Genomic DNA, 19,966 nt, shown 5'->3' with positions numbered 1-19,966 from the left:
CTTACTTGGGTGATCTTTAAAGGATTTGGAGCATAAACTGGTATTGGTATGAGCACAAGTGGTAGACCCTGTACCACTAGGGTAATTCTAACCACTGTGTGTTAATTCTAACACATTGCCTTGGTTTTATTGAAGAGAACGTGTTCCCAGAGAAGAGATCTTACTCTGTGTCAGCTGTCTAGTGTTTTTGTTCAACATGAACCACACCCTTGTGGATTTTGGCTAAATTGTTATGAGTTAGGCATGTTATAGCTGTTTTTCCTGGAGCTATGTAGCTGAATGCAGTCACTGATAAATGTGTGTCTTTAGTTTGCATGGTTATGAAAACTGTTCTAGCAATTCAGCACCAAGTGCCTTCATTCATATCAACTCTGCAGCTCATTCACACTTCAAGATCAACCCAAAAAGAGTAGTAGAAATTTAAACTCAGTCTTCCTACCCTAATTCCTTTCACTGTTCTGAGTGGAGCCTTTCCTTCTAGGTCATGTGCTGTAAGCACTTCAAGTGACTCATGAAAACCATGTGCTGCATTCTTATGTATTAAGTGAATAACTACAGATAAAAATTAAAGTAATGTAAAACTTCGCTTTGTAAAATTTCCAGTTCATTCACAAACACAGGCATTAACTCCAGGAGGAGGGGGAGAATTGAGGCTTTGTCATTCCTTTTTTATTGTTGTGGATTAGTGTTTCTTTGAAATGAAAACAGCCCCTTTGGGTTGCTTGCCTGGTTAGCCATGGCAGGAAGACAAACGATTTTTACAGTATCAGACATGCGGTTTCCTGTCTGTGTTTAACTTTGAGCAGAACATCACAGCCAGCTGGTCCATGGCTCCTCCAGACAACTAGATAATAGCCTGTAATAATTTTGCCTTTGGAATGACTGTCATCCAAATCTATTCTATACATTGTTCTTGCAGGGTTTTTTTTCTACATTTTTCGTACACCAAGAACAAGAATTTTTTTGCAGTGGTTTTGCACATTCTGAAGTTTTAGAGAGCAAGACAAGAACTAGTCTAAAAATGCCTGATCAAACAGTGATCTTAATAATATTAGCAGAAACTGAGATAAAAAAGATTGCAATTTTTCACCTGTTAATCACAGTATTTCCTTTCAAGCTATTGCTATAAAAGACTAGTGTTTTACCTCTTCTTCCTGTATGCACACTTAAGACAGACCAGATTTAGTTTGTTTATGGTGTTTCTGAGGTAAGAAAGAAAATCCTGGGTAAAGCAACAAGTTCTAACTTCCACCAAAGGTTAGTCACTAAATTCCAGTGATTCACAGCTGAGCTGTTATTGCTTATGGAAGAACTGGTTTATAGCGCTACTGGTTTGCATGAGTCTTGACTGTGAAGGGCAAACCCCCTGACTCCATTTTTAGACACAAGCATCTGAAGGTTTTGGGTATTGGAGGTGTTGTGACTCACTCAAAAGTGACTTTAGAAATGTCTGAAGTAGTTACATCAAAATCAAATGCCTGTTTATTGTATGGATTTTCATTTAAATTGCCAGTCTGCAAGATAAGCAAGACAGTCAAACATGTGCCTAAACATGCCCGTAGCTCTGCTGTGTCAGGGGGCTGACCCTGATTCAGATCCCTGGCATTCAAGGCCACAGGCAGCTGGTGGAAAATACGGAGTGCAGAATCACTCCAAATAATGTCCTGTAGAAATAACATGCAGGAGACAGGTAACCATTGTAAATCTGACTACTCTGTGTTTATTTTTTAATCCTTCTCTATTTTTGCCAAAAAAAAATTGTGGGTGACTGGCAGGCAGCTTACACCCCTGTGGTGGAAAAATGCTTCTCACAGCAAATATTATTTATTCAAAAGTCTAATATTAGTGTTACCAGAAGGCAAACCCAGGGAGCAAAGCCACTGGAAAAGATTAGCCAGAATCAGGGGTAAAAGGCCTTGGTTGGCTAGAAGTTGACTAGGTGGCAGACAGAGGCCTGGTCCCTCTGTAGTGGAAAAAATGAGTGCAGGACTAGACTATGAGGGTTTTTTGCTCCCTGATGTCTGGTTGTGTCTGGCGGATCTTCTGCATCTTGCTTTACCTTCTTCTACTTTGATCTGCTGTGATGAATCAGGTCTGTCTGTAGTTGTTTGTACAGTCCCAGTCCTCCTGTGATGTTTGGGCAGCTTTGTTCCTCACCTTTCCCTTCACTACATCTCCCAGCCATCAGCCAATGTGAGCATGACAGCTGCCTAACAAAGCTGGGTTTTATTAACAATTCCAAGTTATTTGACTGAAGTCGAGCCTTGTTTATCCTAAGGGACCAAGCAGGACTGTGCCTTTTCCAGCCCCACATCTGACCCATTCTCCATGGATGGAGAGGACCAGGTACTCATTGTGGAAAAGAAAATGGGATTCCTGCATGTTATTTAGTGCATGACCTACCTGCCTGCTGTGCCATGCAACTGCATCCTCTTGTGCAGCTCATTTAGACACAGTCATTCAGCAATATGCAAACCAGCAGTGGAGACTGCAAACAAGAAAAGAAATCCTTTAAATACTGTTGTTAATATATATGCAGTTGTTGTCCTGAGCATCAAATTCAAATCCAAGCAACAGTGCAGGGAACTCAAAAGTTGGAGCCAGGATTTCAACACAGCTGTGTTTGGTTTATAGTTAGTTGTTTCATTATAACTTACATGGTGATAATTTTTTATCCTCACCTGTCTCTTGCCATGCTGTGCAGATCTCCATGCAGCTTGCAAGCGACATATCTGTGGGATTGTTTAGGGAGCCTGTGTTTAGTGTTCACCTTTTGCAAGATGAAGTCATTATTTTGGGCATTCCCACCACATCCAAATATGGGAGAAACCTTTAGCAGCAACTCTGAACCATCCAGACAGTTGCCTTGAAATACCAAAAACTCAGTGGTAGAGATGAGTGACAGGTCAACAAGAGTTTATGAGGATAATGAAAATGAACACTGGGGAAGTGTGTCGAGGGAGGGAGAGTGTTGTGCTACTAAAAAACTTCACATTGATCATGGTTTTACAGAGTTGGCTAATTGAGAGTGTAAGAGACATGCCTATTTGATTAATCAATTGTGGCTGAGTCATTTGCCTGAGCATTACAGCCTGTGGATTTGCAGTGTGTCAAGTGCTGTGATTGCTCACTGTGTACAGTTGTTGCCTGGGAGAGCTGGTGTTGTTCTGCTGCCTGAACCACTACAAGCATGCCTGTGTGATGCCTTGCCCTGCACCCATATTGCAGGAGATATGGATAATGTTTCAATGTCCTTAACTTCATATCTCTCATTTGTCTCTAACATGTTGTCCCTGTCTTTTCCTTTCTTTCTCTCCTCTTCCTCTCCTTACTAGAGTCAAAGTGTTAGTGATTTTACTTGACTACATAGGAGGATCTCAAACTTAAGAACAGACTTAAGACAAGTGCACAAACAGTCACCAGTCCATAAATACTTGTGTGATGAGTTGTCCGGTGCTCAAGGAACATCAGAAGGGAGATGATTACAGCTGGACTGCTTTCAAGTGAATTTTAACAAAGGCTTTCATTAATCTCTTTTTCTGTTATCCAACTAACATGTTCAGAAGGTAACTCTTCCAGCTGCCCCATAAAAGAGGTCAGTAACATTACATAACATTGCACAGAGCCTCTCACTGCTTGTATGTTGGCTTTGTTCTCTATGTTTCCTCTTAGGTATTTGCAGGCACTAGAGTCCCACCCAGTGCCTGCAGCTGTGTGTAACCAAAGGAGAGGCTGTCTAATGCTGAACATCTGATTCATTTAATGGGATAGAGAGGAAATAGAATGAAAAGAGGCTAAAGAAGCCAAAATTTTGTTTTGCTCTGTATTATTTATATTGTTTGCTTCTTAGGAAAATAACCATGCTCAGTTACAGATTTGTGTAAAAACAAACTAGGCAGTGCTCTTTTAGTCTCGTTGGCATATTTGTTACAATTTGCATCACTTGAGAGCTTAATAAGTATGGGAATGTGGCCAACCTTTTATCAGGTTGTCATGAAAGAGACTTTAATAATTACAGACAGAAACAAACTGTAACTAACACTGGCAACATAATATTTTGGGAAAGGTTGGAGGGGTGAAACTCAGGCTGAGAATAAAAATACTGGTTAATGTGTGGCATCTGTTGAAACATATTGAAACTGGAGAGATTGATTTGTTCCAGAAACCCACCAGCAAACAGCAGCAGACACCCAAACTCTATAACTGAGCCATGTATCACAGGAACTCAGTCACATCATGTAAAGTCAAAATACATTGGCTTTCATATTGCTGAGTAGGAAAGCTCAGCTACAAGTAAAGTCAGAGTGTGTGAAAGATGCCATGTACACACAGTGAAGGGACCTATTAGAATGGGAGAGATAAGAAGGGAATGCATTAATGGGGTGGAAGATTTTAAGCAAATAAGTGCTGTGCCAGCAAACCAAGGAATTACACTTTCTAGCCAGGAGTGAGAGAATAAAAACAGCAACAAACTATTTGTTCTGTCTTAGAGCTTAAGAGTTTCTTAAACCTCCTGGGTGCTGAATAGCATACTTGGCAATCAGTTGAAAAATGAAATTCTGCTTACAATAGATGAAATATCCATGAGGTCATTGCTGCCCAGCCTTTTTGCTGAAGTAAGCCACCCAGAGGCAATGAAGTTGCCTGCCTCCCACCCCTGTGACTAAGATATGTCAGCGGCAGCTAGATGCAGCCATTCCCATCAGGTGACAGATGCATATGCATGACTCTTCCAACATGTAACACATGTACCTGGGTCATGTAACTGGGGATTATCCCTGGGCATTACAGAGAAGTCTTGAGTCCTGATCCCCTAGATAGTTGTATGCAAAGGCCAAAGGTGCAAGTCCACAGGGGAGAGCAGTACTGGGTGTGCCACTGGTCTTCAAAACAGCTCATACTTCCTACCTTTCAGGAAAAGAGATGGCACTGGGCAGTGACATGCATTAAGTGCTCTGAGAGCTGGGTCTGGTTTGCCAGCCATTTGTTGACCTCAGAGCAACATTTAGGCAGCCAAGTACCCAAAAGAGCAGATGAATGAGTTCTCATATCTTTAAGTAAACCTTTAGGGCACAAAGTGCTGGGACCTGCACTCGAGTCACATGCAATGCTGCAGGCTGAAGGAAGAGTGGCAGGAAAGCTGCCTGGAGGAAAAGGACCTGGGGCTGCTGACCACCAGTGGCTGAACGTGAGCCAGCAGAGAGAACATATGGCCAAGAGGGTCCATGGCATCCTGGCTTGTTTCAGAAAGAGTGGAGCCAATATAACCAGTGCAGCGATTATCCCCCTCAGCTCAGGACTGGTGAGGGCACGTCAAATCCTGTGGGCCCCTCACTACAAGGAGGACATTGAGGTGCTGGAGTGAGACCAGAGAAGCGCAGCAAAGCTGGGAAAGGATCTGGAGCACAAGTCCTGTGAAGAGTGTCTGAGGGAGTTGGGGTTGTCTGGCCAAGAGAAAAGGAGGTTAACCAGCTTTCTACTGCTGTCTGAAAGGAGGTTGTAGCAAGGGGGGGTCAACCTCTTCCCCCAAGTAAGAAGCATGGAACAAGAGGAAATGGCCTCAAGTTGTGCAAGGGATGTTTAGATTGGATAACTGGAAAAATTTCTTCACCAAAAGGGTTGTTAAGCACTGGAACAGGTTCCCCAAGGAAGTGGTTGAATCCCTGGAGGTATTTAAAAGACCTGTAGATGTGGCACTTAGAGACATGGTTTAGTGGTGGACTTGGCAGTGCTGGGTTTGCAGTTGGACTTGATGATCTTAGAGATCTTTTCCAACCTAAACAATTCCATGGTTCTATAGCAGGCCAGGCAGACCTGCCAACTACCGGAGGCAGTGCCTCTCCAGGAGAGAGATACTCTCTTGGATACCCTGGTAGTATCATTTTCAGACTAAAAGATGAAGACATACAAACAGCTCAAGCAAAACATACTGACCTTGACAGACTTAGTTTACCTAGTCCAAAAAAAGCTCCTGTCAAATACAGGAACTTGTTGAAGGAATTCAACGTTCAGGAAAGTTTGCAAGAAATGCCAGGGTTTATTTTCCACTGAATAGTAAGATAGAGCCCATTTTGATTTTAAAATCTGGTAATCTCTCTCTTTTGCCACAAGCTGGTTCAGCATAGAGCTGAGGGAGTGGTGCAACTGATTTCCTGTGCAACAAAACTATTAAATTGAAAAAAAAAAAATTGTCTCCAGCAAGTATGAAAAATTAAAAAGTTTCCAAGAAGCTGTCATGATAAAAAAAGGCAGGTCAGTTTGAGGTGCAGCATTTGAATTTGATTATTATCAAGTATTTTGTGTCAAGATCAACCATTTTCCTAAGGAAAAACCCTCTACCCTGAGTAAGAAAGCTCCCCACCCCCATGTGCAACCCCCCCAAATCAATGCCTGTAAAACTAGCAGAAGTTTTTAAAAGTTGGATCAACTTTTCTCAAGATAGGGGTTTCAGGGAAAAGTATAAGAGTGTCAGAAGCAGAGTTTCTGTTTTAAAAATCAGTATTTCCCACCGAAAAGTGTTTTGCTGAAGATTTCCAAGTCATTTTAATTCTAAAAAGGCCACAGTTGGGAGGGTACATGTGACACTGAGCTACAGAATTTCATTTCCACCTTAGGATTCTTCAATAGAGATTAAGTAAATTACTGCAAGCAGCTGCTTAGAGTAAATTTAATTTCACTGAAAGGAAATTTTATGGCATAGCATTTTATGGAGCTAGTTTTCATCCAGAAAGTACTAAAAAGATGGGTAGGCTTTTCCGTATTTTGTTGCCTATTGCCTTGCTCAGAAATCACTACACATGCAAGGTTCAAACCTCCTATTTTGTGAAAAGCTCTCCCTTGATTCAAACAGAGCAGGTCTTGAACTTGAAACTCCTGTACCCCACCCATAGCAGTCCACTCACCACTAGGGATTCAGCACTCACATACATCTCTTGCCAAATTGCAACATTTGAACAGAAATTCTGTTCATGCAAAAGCATTCAAAAAGTGTTGGTTTTCATTCCAGTGTGGAACTCAAATCAAACTTTGAAACCTCAGGATTTCTACAAAATGGAGTTTTCCTCCAGTCAGCTCAAAGGGCTGCTTTGTGTCTTGGGATCTTGCAAAATAACTAGATCACAGTTCTGTGTCTGGGACCATGTTTTGTGACCTGGTGTTTCTGGGAATTTTTAAGACACTGCACAAGCTTGCAATACATCAGTGTCAATATATTTCATGTCAGTTCTGCTAATATCAAACATATTCTTTCTGTGCTGTGTGGCTTTGACTAGCAGTTGAATAGGCAGCAGCTTTAGAGCTCACTTTAGAGCAGAAGACAGCGAGGAAGTAGTTCTGTCAGTGCTGGCTGGGCATTCTGCTGCCCTGCCATTCAAGTGTGTGTCCTCATTTCATTGCCATTGTTTTACTTACTCCTTCCAAAGTTCAGTGACACTAAAGTTGTATCAAAGGCATGAAAACCAACCTAAAGAATTTGCAAGCTCTTGTGCTTTGAAGCTCCCTGACCAAACAGCGGCTGTACAGTGTTTCCATTTTCCTTGGCACCTGAGCCCTATTCCCCCAAGGCTTAGGTAGTGTTAAGGGTTATGCAGCTGGTTTGTGCTTAGTTTAAACCACACACAGGAAGCTTTCTTTTAGCTCAACTTCTCTATTGTTATACTATATTAATAGGATCTTTTGAAGCTTAAGAAAGGACTGATCCACCCAAATAATAGTTCTGGGTGGGGAAAGTTATTTAGGAGCACGTTTGAAAACATGGAAGGCTATTTCGTTTAACCATTTCCTTGCCTGCCTGTGCAGACAAGTTTTGCTCATTCCAGTGCCCAGAAAGAGGAAGCTGCACTCCCATTTTTTAAATTATGAGGTTTCAGTCATGGGTATTTATTTATAAGTGAACGTATTTATTCTTAGGTCCCTGTAGTCAAGCCATAAAATGTTGGCTAGCCACTATGAAAACATACAGCTATGCTCTGAATTTTGATCCTGTCCTGATTTTGTACACAGATTTTGCAGAGAGGTACCCCATCCTTAGTTTGTGCTGGAATGGCTGATTTGATTCTGCTCATAACATCAAAGGCAGTTCCAGAAGTGTCTTGCTCGGGACACACCTCAGTGACACCAGCTCTTTGCTCTTGCTATCTCCTTTAATTCTCCTGTCAGGCAGCTTGGTCCCCTCCTAAACTTAGAGTTCAGCCTTGTCAGTCCTGACACTCAGTTCTCCCTGATGTGTGCTCATTCTTGCACTTCCCAAACTGTGGAATTTGAGTGGAATTTGTGGAAGCTGTGGGATTTGCCTAGTGTCTTAAGTACTGAAAATCAGCACAGCCTTTGTCCCTGCTGCTTTAGGTGGGGTTGTGCAGCTGTATGCTTTTCACCCCCTGCTTCTCTGCTTCCTCCAAGCGACCGTGCCAAAGCGGATGTGTCACTTTGCAGCAGGGCTGCAGGATGATGCTCAGGGGGAAGTGGCCAAGCTGCTCAGCTTCTGCTTTGATTAAATTTTTTTTTACATTCTTTTTCAAGTAACATTTGCAACATCGACAGTTTTTCCCTTCTACCCAAAAATCCCCCTGCACCACAAGCAGAGCTTTCTCTTGTGCAAAAAAAGGAAGAGCTGAAGGAACTGTGAACTCTGCTGGAGAGTTCTCAGCTGTAGAGCAAAATAATACAGCCTACTCTAGGACATTGTAGGAATGATTGGAGATCCTCACACAGGCTGCCATAACAGTAAAGGAGCAAGGATTTTGGATGAGTTTCTCCTCAATTAGAGCTGAACGTGCACCCAGCTACCTACAACTGCTTGGACTCAGGGGGAGCTATTTGAAAGACAACTAATACATCTTAGGGCTTTTGTCACTCATTTTGAAAGATATTTGTATTTCAAATATCTGGTCTACATACTGCAACTCTGTGGCAAAAAAAAAATGGCTTAAAAGGCCCTAAAGAAATATTTTCATCATTGTGAAAGAGTGTGCCCTATGATATAGATGACATATAACTCATTTCCAAGAGCAGAGTCCAGACTTAAGCATGCTTTTCTGTGGTCAAGGAAAAACCAAGAACAACCAATACCAGCAAAACAGAACCATAAATGTTCAATAAAGTTACTTTCTCTGATTTTTATAGGTCATAGTTGTGTCACGTAGTTGTGACCTGCTTGCTGCCAAAACTCCAAAACAGCCATCCCACAATGAAGTCAATTCTCCTCCATCAGGGTGTTTTCCAAGTTCTTAATAAAGTAGATTTTCTAGAAACAAAGAATGCACAAGGGAATAAGCAATGCAAATCTATTTACTGACAGTGACATTTGACTTTCTAAATATATTCCTCTTCTTCCCATAAGGGCTGCACAGACACAGTGGTTTTTTCTCCTCTTCAATATGTTGAAAAGCAAAAGAGTTGCCTTTAATCTGTGATGAAATTTTAGGTATTGTTTTTATTTAAAATCCAATATTTTTTAAATTTACTAACATTTTGTTTTCAAGAGAAATCACTGGAGAATAAGGATTTGTGGTTGCCACAGGTCTGGGAAGGAGGGATTGCCTTAAAAATTCTTTTGCATAAATGAAGGAAAAACATTCTTTGTAGGTATTGCTGGTGCTTGTCATTGACCTGTGCCAGGCTGGGAATGACAGTGCTAGAAAGGCAATTCCTCTTCCTTGAAACCCTAGAGAGGCTTACATCTGGTTGATGAACCTTTCAAACAGAGGAAGCACATCCTGGTTCAGGATTCAAGGCTTTTTCTTAATAGAAAGACTATACTTTTCAGATTCCCTATCACCTGCCTTTGAATAGCTGATGGCTTCTGCTGCTTGCCAACTGGGTTTACAATGGAAACATGATTACAAGTGAAATTGGAGGGTCAGAGGTAGTGCTTGTTCTAATTGTAAACTTTTACCCTTATCCCTTTTAGCATTGTTCACCTTTGTTCTGAAAGGCACAGAGGAGGGGAAACAGAGGCTTGTGGCTAGTGTAGTTAGTGACAGCTTCCCTTCAGAGCCTATTAAACTTTTGCTATTCATATTGACTTATTTGGCCTGATGCACAGAGCCTGAGTCAATGACATGACTGTAAGCATCCACCAGAGCATCCTGCTGCCACCACAAGCCACTTGCTTAACTGTGGTTGCAGCTTCATTTGTTTTAGTCCATTCAGGTTAGGCTCCCAGGACTTCTTCCAAACAGTCCCCTCCCTCATACAAAGATAATACAGTACATTTTATCTGCCTCAAAGGAAGAAAAGATTGAGAGAGTAAATTTCCATATGTTCGATCAAATCAGGTTCAGATATAAACTCTGGCCTTCCTTTAATCTCTTCTTGGAACAAAACTCTTCCCTTTCAAACTGGTTATCTTCCCTAAGAAATACTGAACCAGAAGGCAGTTTTTAGAGGTGACAGGGCAGCTCTCACCTCTAGGATAATAATCTGTACTCTTCCCAGAATGCATCCCTATTCTAGAATAGGTCCCTGTTGTTCTTCTATTCCCTATATCTATATCTAGGAATTCCTATATCTATATCTATATCTATATCTAGGAATACGTTGGTGTGTGCACTGCACCAGGTGTGGAGTTTGGAGTGAACGTCTTCTTTACAGCAGAAAAGCAGTGTACAGCACACAAGGAACTCACAGAGTTCCTTGAAAACTTCCTGAGAAGTTTTCTGATACATATATCCATGCAGAAGTACCTGGAGGATGGTGATGGTGACCATTCTGAGCCTGTTTACATGCAGGTGTTTGAATTAGTTCTAGCATCACTCACATACATCAAAGCATGAGAATGAGTTCTGGGTTTTGTGTCTGTATGCAAGCACACATATTGTGCCTGAATATTGTCTTACAGAGTGTGAACAGACTTCCTGAAGGTGGCTTTGCAGGGATCCTACTAAAACATACTGGATCTGGAGTAATAACTGGGCAAGTGGGAGTTCACAGACTTAATTGTCTGTTTATTTATAGAAAAATTAATGTGTTCTAGTAATTAGTGGTTAAAGGAGCAGTTCTGTCAAGAATACATTGACAGAGTAAGTACAGGAGGCTTTGCCTATTGTATTCAGGAAAGTGAAGGTTTCATCCATTATGTATTAAAAGCGTGAGTGAAGAACAAAACTACTAAATTACATTAGGTTCTTAAATTTGTTCAGTTCTGGCTTTTTATAAAGTAAGCAGACACAAAAGTCCTGGTAAGCAGAGGCCTACCTACAAAACAACATTTTGAAGCAAGAAAGCAGTGACAATTTTTATTATTTGCTCTTAGTGCAGAAGATAATGTATTGAATTCTGGATAAAAATTATAATTATTGATGGCCTTCTGTACATATCAAATTATGATACAATTTCATGTATGCCTTCCTTCTATTCTTTACAGATGACCCTCATAAGCCAGAGGAGAAAGATGAAATTTCCAAAGTCACAATCATAAGTCTTGTCCCTTTACTGGTGATTTCTGTTGCTGTGATTGTTATCTTTTATGCCTACCGCACTCATAAGAAGAGGAAACTCAACAAGGCATGGGAGAAGAATGTTAAGCCCAAGAAGCATAAGGACTGCAGTGATGTCTGTGCCATTATGTTAGATGATGACCGCTCAGACATCAGCTCCACGTGTGCTAACAACATCAACCACAACACAGAGCTGCTGCCCATTGAGTTGGACGTGGTTGTTGGCAAAGGAAGGTTTGCTGAAGTGTATAAAGCCAAACTGAAGCAAAACACATCAGAACAGTATGAAACTGTGGCAGTCAAGATTTTCTCCTATGAAGAATATGCTTCCTGGAAAACTGAGAAAGACATTTTTTCGGATGTAAACCTCAAGCATGAGAACATCCTCCAGTTCTTGACAGCAGAGGAGCGTAAGACAGATCTTGGCAAACAGTATTGGTTGATCACTGCCTTCCATGCTAAAGGAAACTTGCAGGAATATCTCACACGGCACATTATCAGCTGGGAGGACCTCTGGAAACTTGGCGGGTCCTTGGCCCGAGGGATTGCCCATCTGCACAGTGATCACACACCTTGTGGTCGTCCCAAAACACCTATTGTACACAGAGACCTGAAGAGTTCCAACATCCTGGTGAAAAATGATTTAACCTGCTGTCTCTGTGACTTTGGGTTATCCCTGAGGCTGGACCCTTCCCTGTCTGTGGATGACTTGGCTAACAGTGGGCAGGTAAGTTAGAAGGTTGAAGCAGGGGGTGGAATGAGTAATGTTGGTCTGACAGTTCCTGGGCTGAAAAGATGAAAAAAACCTTAAGCTTCTATGGCAGCTTTGACTTAAAACCACAAAAAATTAACGTCAATGTCTTTACAAATGAAGAGGCTCTAAACATTAAAGCAACAACAAGAGAAGTGCAATGTAAGTTTTGTTATGATTTGAGATCTGCATGTGTGTGTGACGCAGCCATCCTCTCACTCATGCTAAACATGTATGAGCTTGTTAGCAACTGTTCGTGGTGCTGCTGCAATGCACACACACACACACACAAATACAATAAGTATCTGCTTCGTGTTGTGAGGTTTTGACACATCAAGTTTTCACTGATGGCATTACACTTCTGTGTGACTTGACCCAATCCTGGTCTATCCCAGCATATGCAAAGTCAGTCTCATGTCCTCAAAAGCTGTAAGCACATAACTGCTGATAGATAATAATTTTAAAATTAAAAAAAAAAGAGATCTCTGTAGTGAACGGTACATTCTCCACATGCAAGAAAATACAAGGATGTCAAATAAAAACTATTGCCCTGGTGTGATTTTTCAGCTGAGGAGAGTGGATAATACTCATCTATTTGACAGGGATGCCTGGGGGATGTTTATGAATGCATTGGAGACTACATACATCTCTAAATATTGTCTCTTTTAATGAAAACTCGCATAGTATAAATTCAGACCATTTGTTAACCTAATTCCTAATGCTTTTTTAATTTACTTTTTAATTTATACTTTAATTATATATTTTACACATTTTTATATTCATATTTTTATATATAGGTCACTCAAAGCCTCTCCATTTAAACTGACTTTAACCTCACACGGAACAAATACTTTCGCTTAGAACATTTTCAGGGACAGATCTTCAGTCTGTAGTGCTTTGTTGAGTTCACAGGAGCTTTACTGTTCTTTATCAAATGAAGACATGCCTTTGAAAGTCTCCTTATTGAAAAGTACCTGTCCTGATCTCATTTTAGAAGATCTATCAACCAGAACCAGGAGTGAATGTTAATCAGTAGATCCATATTTAAAATACTACAAACACCACTCCATTACATATAATTTCTCTCCATCATGCCAGATCTTTTCAGAGTTCAGTGAAGTCATACCAGATTGTCAGTCATAAGACTGGTCCCATTTGAAGCAAGACAAGGACTATGAAATTCATCACCCACAGACACTTTGCTTAAAGCAGACCATTACTGCAAGCTGATTCCTCTGGCATTGCTCAGAGTCACTTGGAAGTAGGAGAATAGTGTTGATACTGCCACTTCCACAGTCCACAGCAACACTGATGACAAAGTACAGGGCTGCCCAGATCAGGTTATGGCTTTGGAGTTGGTGTCCTTGAGCAATGGTGTTGAGACCAACTGTTTTATAGTTTGTTTAGCGTCAGTGAATCTTTTCCAGGGTGGTGACCCTGCAGGAGTCATTCTCCTCTGTGACAAGGAGTATAACTCAATTGATTTGACTCCAACTTCTGCCTTGTTCTTTCTGAGGACACAAGTGCAGCCCACTTTAATTCCCCAACATGCCGGCTTCATTGCTGTACATTTTACTAAAGAAGTCTTACACCAAGACTTGCCTTATGCATAATATCTAAAATTTACCCTGTGACTCAAACCCTTGCCACCAGGAGATTCAACTTCATAACATGCATAATGCAGCTGACCCTATTTTTAACTCAAGAAAATCTTGAGTTTTCGATGAAATAAATGTTAGTATTTAAGTGTTTTTCTGGTCATCCTTAGACACTAATACTGAAGGCAAGTTGTTTGGATTACAAAGCCATCTTCTTTCCAATCTACTCAACTACCTTCCATATCATGCAGATATAGCCATTATTGACTACAATACCAGGCTGGAAAACACCTTTTTCCCCATGAGGACCTTTGCAATCTTTTGAGTTTGGTCATCCATGATGGTTAATATTTGCAGATATTACTTAATGTGACCGTATAAACCTGGACCTTCTTCCCACTGTGTTCGAAGGACTGATAGGTGCCTGCAAGGCCAGCAGTTCTGTACCTCAGCAGCATCAGCACCCTTGTAATAGATGGCTTCCCATATCATAAAAAGAGAAATATCTACTGCCTCTCTGACTGGTACAGCTTAGGGCATGAAACATCTCTCAACAGCTTCAAAGAAATGTAAGGCTTCCAATAAACGAAGATTCAGGTGTCACAAAAAATGATAGGGCAGTGCAGGAAGAAAGATGGTCCCTCACGAGAAGTTTTGGAAAATCAAGAACTGAAAGCAGACTGGTATTTGCAAAGAAGAAGCATATCCAGACCCTAGAGGAGCAAGCAGCTTGGAATTGCCAGAGTTTAGGTGCTTAAAAATGCCTTCGAGAATCAGGAGTCACTTGTTTTCAAGATACAGAAAAAGTGTCTTTGACCAAAAGACCTAATGATCTAAATGCAGATAAAAGGACATAAGCAGACTGGAATACATGATAAATTCTGAGTAGAATTGATATAGATTGGTTTGACAGCATTCTTCAAGTCAGTTTTTCTCTGCACTTTCTTCTGTGCATTTTATTATAGGGCTTCATCCTCCATTGTCCTGCAAAAGTCAAAAGTGCAGAATTATTTTCATTGCTGTGAAGAGTGTGTGAAATGCCAGACCAGAACAGAACTTTGTGGCAATGTGAGGAGTCTGTGTTTAGGCATCATTAACTCTTGTTAAAATCAGCAAGGTTTGCAGGAGTTGGGCCACATGCACAGGTAACCTTCTTAAGCTTTGGGTGGTATCTGCTTGGGGAAGAAATCAAGTGCTAGGGAGTTAATGGTGGGTAGCAACCTCTGCTTCAGTGTTTCCATATGTATGTTTTATGTAGGGAAGGGAGTTGGTGCTCACCTCGGTGGTGCTGAGACATGACTGTCCCAAGTACCTCTTCAGTGTCTAGCTGCTATTAATGTGCTTGGCCTTAAATTCATCAATGTAGCAGGGAACTTAACTTTGAGACTGCTCACACTGAATTTTTTTCCTGTCCTCTGTTTATAAAGGCTTTGATCCTACAACCATTCAGATATTTTTGACACAGAGATTTTCTGCTGTTGCAAGGTCCTATGACAAAGCTATGTTCTTGATCTTTCCTTCTTCTTATGATACTTTCCACTTTTTGTGGAACATCTTCTCATTTGCCCTGAGCCTGAGGTGATAAGACATGTTTACAGAAGCTTATAAAAGGGGTGTCATAGGGCTCTCTCAAGACTGTACATTTACTATGTGGCTGCCTGCAGTTGCAGACGCAGTAACCAAAATGATCTTTTGCAGCCCTGCTTGCCTCTGGGCTCTGGAGTGATTGCTGTAGTGTAAACAGCTCTTTCAAATCATACATCCTACTGCATCACCCATTTGTGTTTGTTCATCTCTGCCATTAACCAGTCTCCAACTTGATGCTGTCTTTGCCTGATGAAAGACTTCTATTTGCAATTTTTCAAGGGGGGATACGTTATTTATACCTTGTGAAGAGTTTGTTATTTGAGAGAACCGTTGAGTGATCCAAGAATTCTTCTTAAATCCTTTCTTGTGATAAAAACAGACTTTTAAACTTCCCCTTCTGTAACGCAAAGTCATAATCTAGATCTCAGCAAAGCTGCTAAAGTCGTAGCTGAATATTGCTCAGTATGAATAAAGTTTATGAGAATGTTTTTTCAAAGGTTTTTGGTTTCAGTTCAAATGTGTGGTTCTGCATTCAGTATTTGTGTGTTTGCTTTCTTTTCCCAGGCCTGCATTTACTCTCCTTTTAAGCCTACCATGAAAAGAAACAGCTAACACTGTAATATGCTGTGCAATATAATACAATGTGTTTCTTGCTCATCTGAAAGACACTTGGTGAGCAGCAATTGCTTCAGGCCCAAAGGTCAGAGTTTATCTGTGAATAGCCAAAGAGTGAGAAAACTTGTCAGTGTCAAAATTATTTGCTTAAGGAACTAGAAAGGGCTATTTTTTTTTCTCCCCACCAAGAGAGGTGCAAGTAAGTTGGTAGTCAGGACAAAGCCAGATTCCCCTGGCAGCAGAAAATACGGCCTGTGCCAAGTGTAGCCTGAATTTTTGGATACATGTCAAATGGCACTGTTTCTGTGAAAGCTGAAGTTAAATCACAGTGGAATCCAAAACATGAATTGCAATTTCAGCTCATGAGCTCTCCCCAATCTCTTCTCCTGTAGGTTGGCACAGCAAGATATATGGCCCCTGAGGTTTTGGAGTCCAGGATGAACCTGGAGAACATGGAGTCCTTCAAACAAACAGATGTGTACTCCATGGCTTTGGTCCTCTGGGAAATGACATCTCGCTGTAACGCTGTCGGAGGTAAGTGCCATCTGTTTTCTTCTCTCTAAAGGTATGTTGAGACAGACATGCTCTCATGGTTGTCTGGGGAGGGGGTGATTCTTTTTAACTATCACCAGGTTTTCTAGTGTATCTGGGTGCTGCAAATTAACAGTCCTTCCATAGTGTGAGGTGCATATGTGCATGAGCAGGCTTGAACACCAAACAGCTGAGCACAAGAGTAAATTGATCCTCAGTTGGTGTAAGGATAAATTTGCTGTTAGGTAGGTCACTTCTAAAGATTATTAAAGTCTGCTTTCCCTATGACATCTTGGATGCCATGGATTGACTCAGTCTGGTTGATCTCACGCAAAATAATTGGAAAGATAAGTCAATTTGAAATATTAAACTAAAGAAGTGATAACTGCTTCCCATTTACTTTCATGAAATGTTAATTCTCAAACCTAGTAAGGGCCAGTTAAGTGTCACATTTACTAATTGAAAATTTCAGTAAGAGGCATCATAGTGATATGGAAAGTTTCCTGTTTTCCCAAAATCACCAGCTGCTGCACATCATGTTTTGTGATTTTGCAAGAGATGGTCCATATGAGAAATCAAGGGATGTTTGCTGTATAAAGTGTAGTAACAAAATTAAAGTATCGGAACTGACTATCCAGAACAGCTCCAGGAAAAGCTGCTATGCTTGTTCATATTCAGAGTTTCTTCTGAAACAAAAATCTCCATTTCTGCTTTGACTAAAGTTGACCCAGAATTCCCAGCATGCAATGCTGGTATATGCTAGAAATCAGCAAAGTTGCTGTTGGGATATCTACAATACATATTGCCATGTTTGAAGTTTTTCACCTTACTTCAGGAATTAAAATAAAACAAAGTTGCATGTAAAATTCTTGAGCCTGCTGGAATCATCTAAGAGTCATTCTAAAAAATATTGATGCACAGTGCTCACACAGGCAGTCTAAGGAGTGGGCCTGTACAAGGTAACAGTAATGTGGGTATGATAGTAGATATACAACTGTGATTTGATTTGTTATCCTTCTTCCAAAACCACAGAGGCTCCCTTTTCATTGGGCTTGGCACAGTTCCACCTTGAAGGGCTGCCATAGACACAGAGGCAGGACAGTCTTGCAGGCTGGAGCACTGTGCTATGAGGAACATGATGTTCAGGAGGGAAACCAATGTCCCAGGGGAAGATGTGCATAGCTGCTCCTTGTTTCTCTACCAGCATCTGTGGGATACCACAAGGGAGGTCTCTAAAGCCACTCAGCACAGTCACTGTGTGGCTGCACCACGATGTCCATGTGCAGGAGGGAGGAATTGACTCCATCTCAGTCTCCTGCTCTATCTGACCAGCATTCGGTCTCACTGGGTGGGCTGTATTGTGGGCAAGAGTTTTTTCCCTGTTTGCACCCTGCCAGGAAAGCTACAAAGCGAGTATGTGTGCCGAACCTGCTAGCATAAAAGCATGAAAAAGAACACCAAATTCTTTTTTAGTCAAACATTTAAGGGTAAAACATTTGGTGCTCAGGAGCTGAACCTCAATCTGACATATTCCAAGGCAAACCTATCCATATTTAATGGATCATGGTCATGCCTGTTTCTAAGTGCATTGGCACAACCTCAGCCTTTCATTAGCACTTTTATAAATGTGGCAGAGGAGATTTAAAACCTGAAAAAAAGGAATTGTGCCATGTTTCATGCTCTGTCTCTGTTTCTTGCATTTAGGAACTCACCTGATTAGTACAAGTATGAGCTGTTCACTGTGGAATCCTTTATCTTTGATGATGCCTGAGTCCCTTCCTGTTCAGATTTGCTGAGTAGGGCAAAATTAAGATTGTAGGAAATGCAAACCTTATTGCTGCTGTTCTCAGAAGGCAACTGCTAAAAGAGGATATAAAGGGTGTTTCATAAGGAAGGAAAACCACCAGCATGTTTAGCTAGAAGAGGTTGACCCATTATAACCTTGAGAAGAGGAGCTGAAGTCATTTCAGTAAAGGGAAATATTTCTCTGGCCCACCATCCCCTTTCAAGTGATGCTTAACCCTCACCCACATCCTGATTTTCCCTATTCATTTCATCCCTCAGTCATTCTCATCTCCAGAAACACTTTTCTTGAGTTTTATTTCCCTATTTCAATCATCTTTTCTGAGGTGAGGTCCGCAGCAAAACCCCAGGAGCACTAGGGCAGATCTGTGGGGGTTGGAACTTGCGCTTAGCATCTCTGGCTAAAGCAGTGAAACACAACTCCGAAGATGTAGATCCCTTAACTTATCACTGGTACTGAGCTGCAACAGCATTGCACCATTACTCTCATTTCCTTCTCAGATTTTCCCCTGGTTTGTGCAGTCTGGTTATCTTTGCAGCCAGCTGGTGAAATACCCTTACAGTGATTCATGACTACAGCTCCCCCTCTGCTTTCTTTCTCCATCTGTCACTTGAGAGACTCCGTCCTCTCCTCGCAGCCTTCCTGAGGAGCTGCCTCTGCTCACGCAACTCCTCTTTTACTCCTAGACTGTTTAGCAGTGAGAGAAATGTCTTTGCATGTAAGGCGGAGTAGCTGTCCTGATTGCAGACAGTCTTTTCAAAGGAGCCTAAAAGATCTAGGCTCTGTCTTTGCAGGGCATGCTTGGCTGTGCTGTCAGCTCAGGGCAATTTTGAGGACAAGAGCGGGAGTCTTAGCCAAGGCAACAGCATTAACAACTTTATTTAGGGAGGGAAGCATGCAAGGAAGGGGGGCTAATTGCCATTCAGCGATGTAGAGGTACAGGGACTTATTTCTTTTTCAAAGGGAGCTCTTGGGATTCATTTGTCAGCATGCAGGTGTTCGGTGAGTGTGGGAGGTGATGCAGGCAGGTCCTTTCACTACAGACGCTTTGTCAAACACAGCCTCCACGCTATGCCAGGCCTCTTCAGTCAGCAGACGTTTAAATAAAAATACCCAGCAGCACAACCCATACTGTGAGGCTGCTGTAGTAAATAAGCAGGTGGGGTTCGGCTTTTGAGAAAGGCCACGCTGTTCGTTGTTTCTTTGTTGTGCTAAATACAGAGAAGCAGAAATGGGGCACGAGGGAAAGGGAGACAGAGGCGAAGATCGAGGTTGACTGATTTTTCACCAGAGTATAATTTAAGAGGCATATTTAGAAACTCAGCAACACTACTTTGGGGAGAACTTCGACTGTTCCATGCTGCTGTTAACGTGGTATTTCATCCAGCATAACAGCTGTGCACCAGATGCTGCACGTTGCAAGAAATATAATTTTCATCTCAACCACTTGCTTTCAGAGTGACACAGCTTTGGTGACTGAGACAAGTGTAATTTCTCTGACAGCCTCCTAGAAAGAAAAGAAAACCATCTGGTTTGTATTGCAACTGCTATGGGTGAGGGACTATTGGGGGTGGCAGGGGAGAAGGAGAGTAAAGGGAACTTCTGAATACATGGGTTTGGTGAAGAGGGAGAATAAAAACCCCCT

The 19,966-nt window shown here is 41.5% G+C and overlaps 1 protein-coding gene across 1 annotated transcript in view; it reads left to right on the top strand.

The window, feature by feature from the left end:
• The window catches only part of TGFBR2 (transforming growth factor beta receptor 2), a 59,440-nt gene that overhangs the window by 29,322 nt on the left and 10,152 nt on the right, over positions 1–19,966 (top strand). The window contains exons 4-5 of the mRNA XM_005519145.3: positions 11,363–12,162; positions 16,379–16,520. Coding sequence (XP_005519202.1) covers positions 11,363–12,162; positions 16,379–16,520 — 942 coding nt within the window. The remainder of the gene's footprint in view (positions 1–11,362; positions 12,163–16,378; positions 16,521–19,966) is intronic.

The sequence above is a fragment of the Pseudopodoces humilis genome, chromosome 1, assembly GCF_049639895.1.
Source record: "Pseudopodoces humilis isolate 2021_Gansu_Grassland_sample_001 chromosome 1, ASM4963989v1, whole genome shotgun sequence".
Classification (NCBI taxonomy): Eukaryota; Metazoa; Chordata; class Aves; order Passeriformes; family Paridae; genus Pseudopodoces; species Pseudopodoces humilis.
Note: the sequence above shows the minus strand (reverse complement) of the source record. Positions and strands in the feature narration are given on the sequence as shown.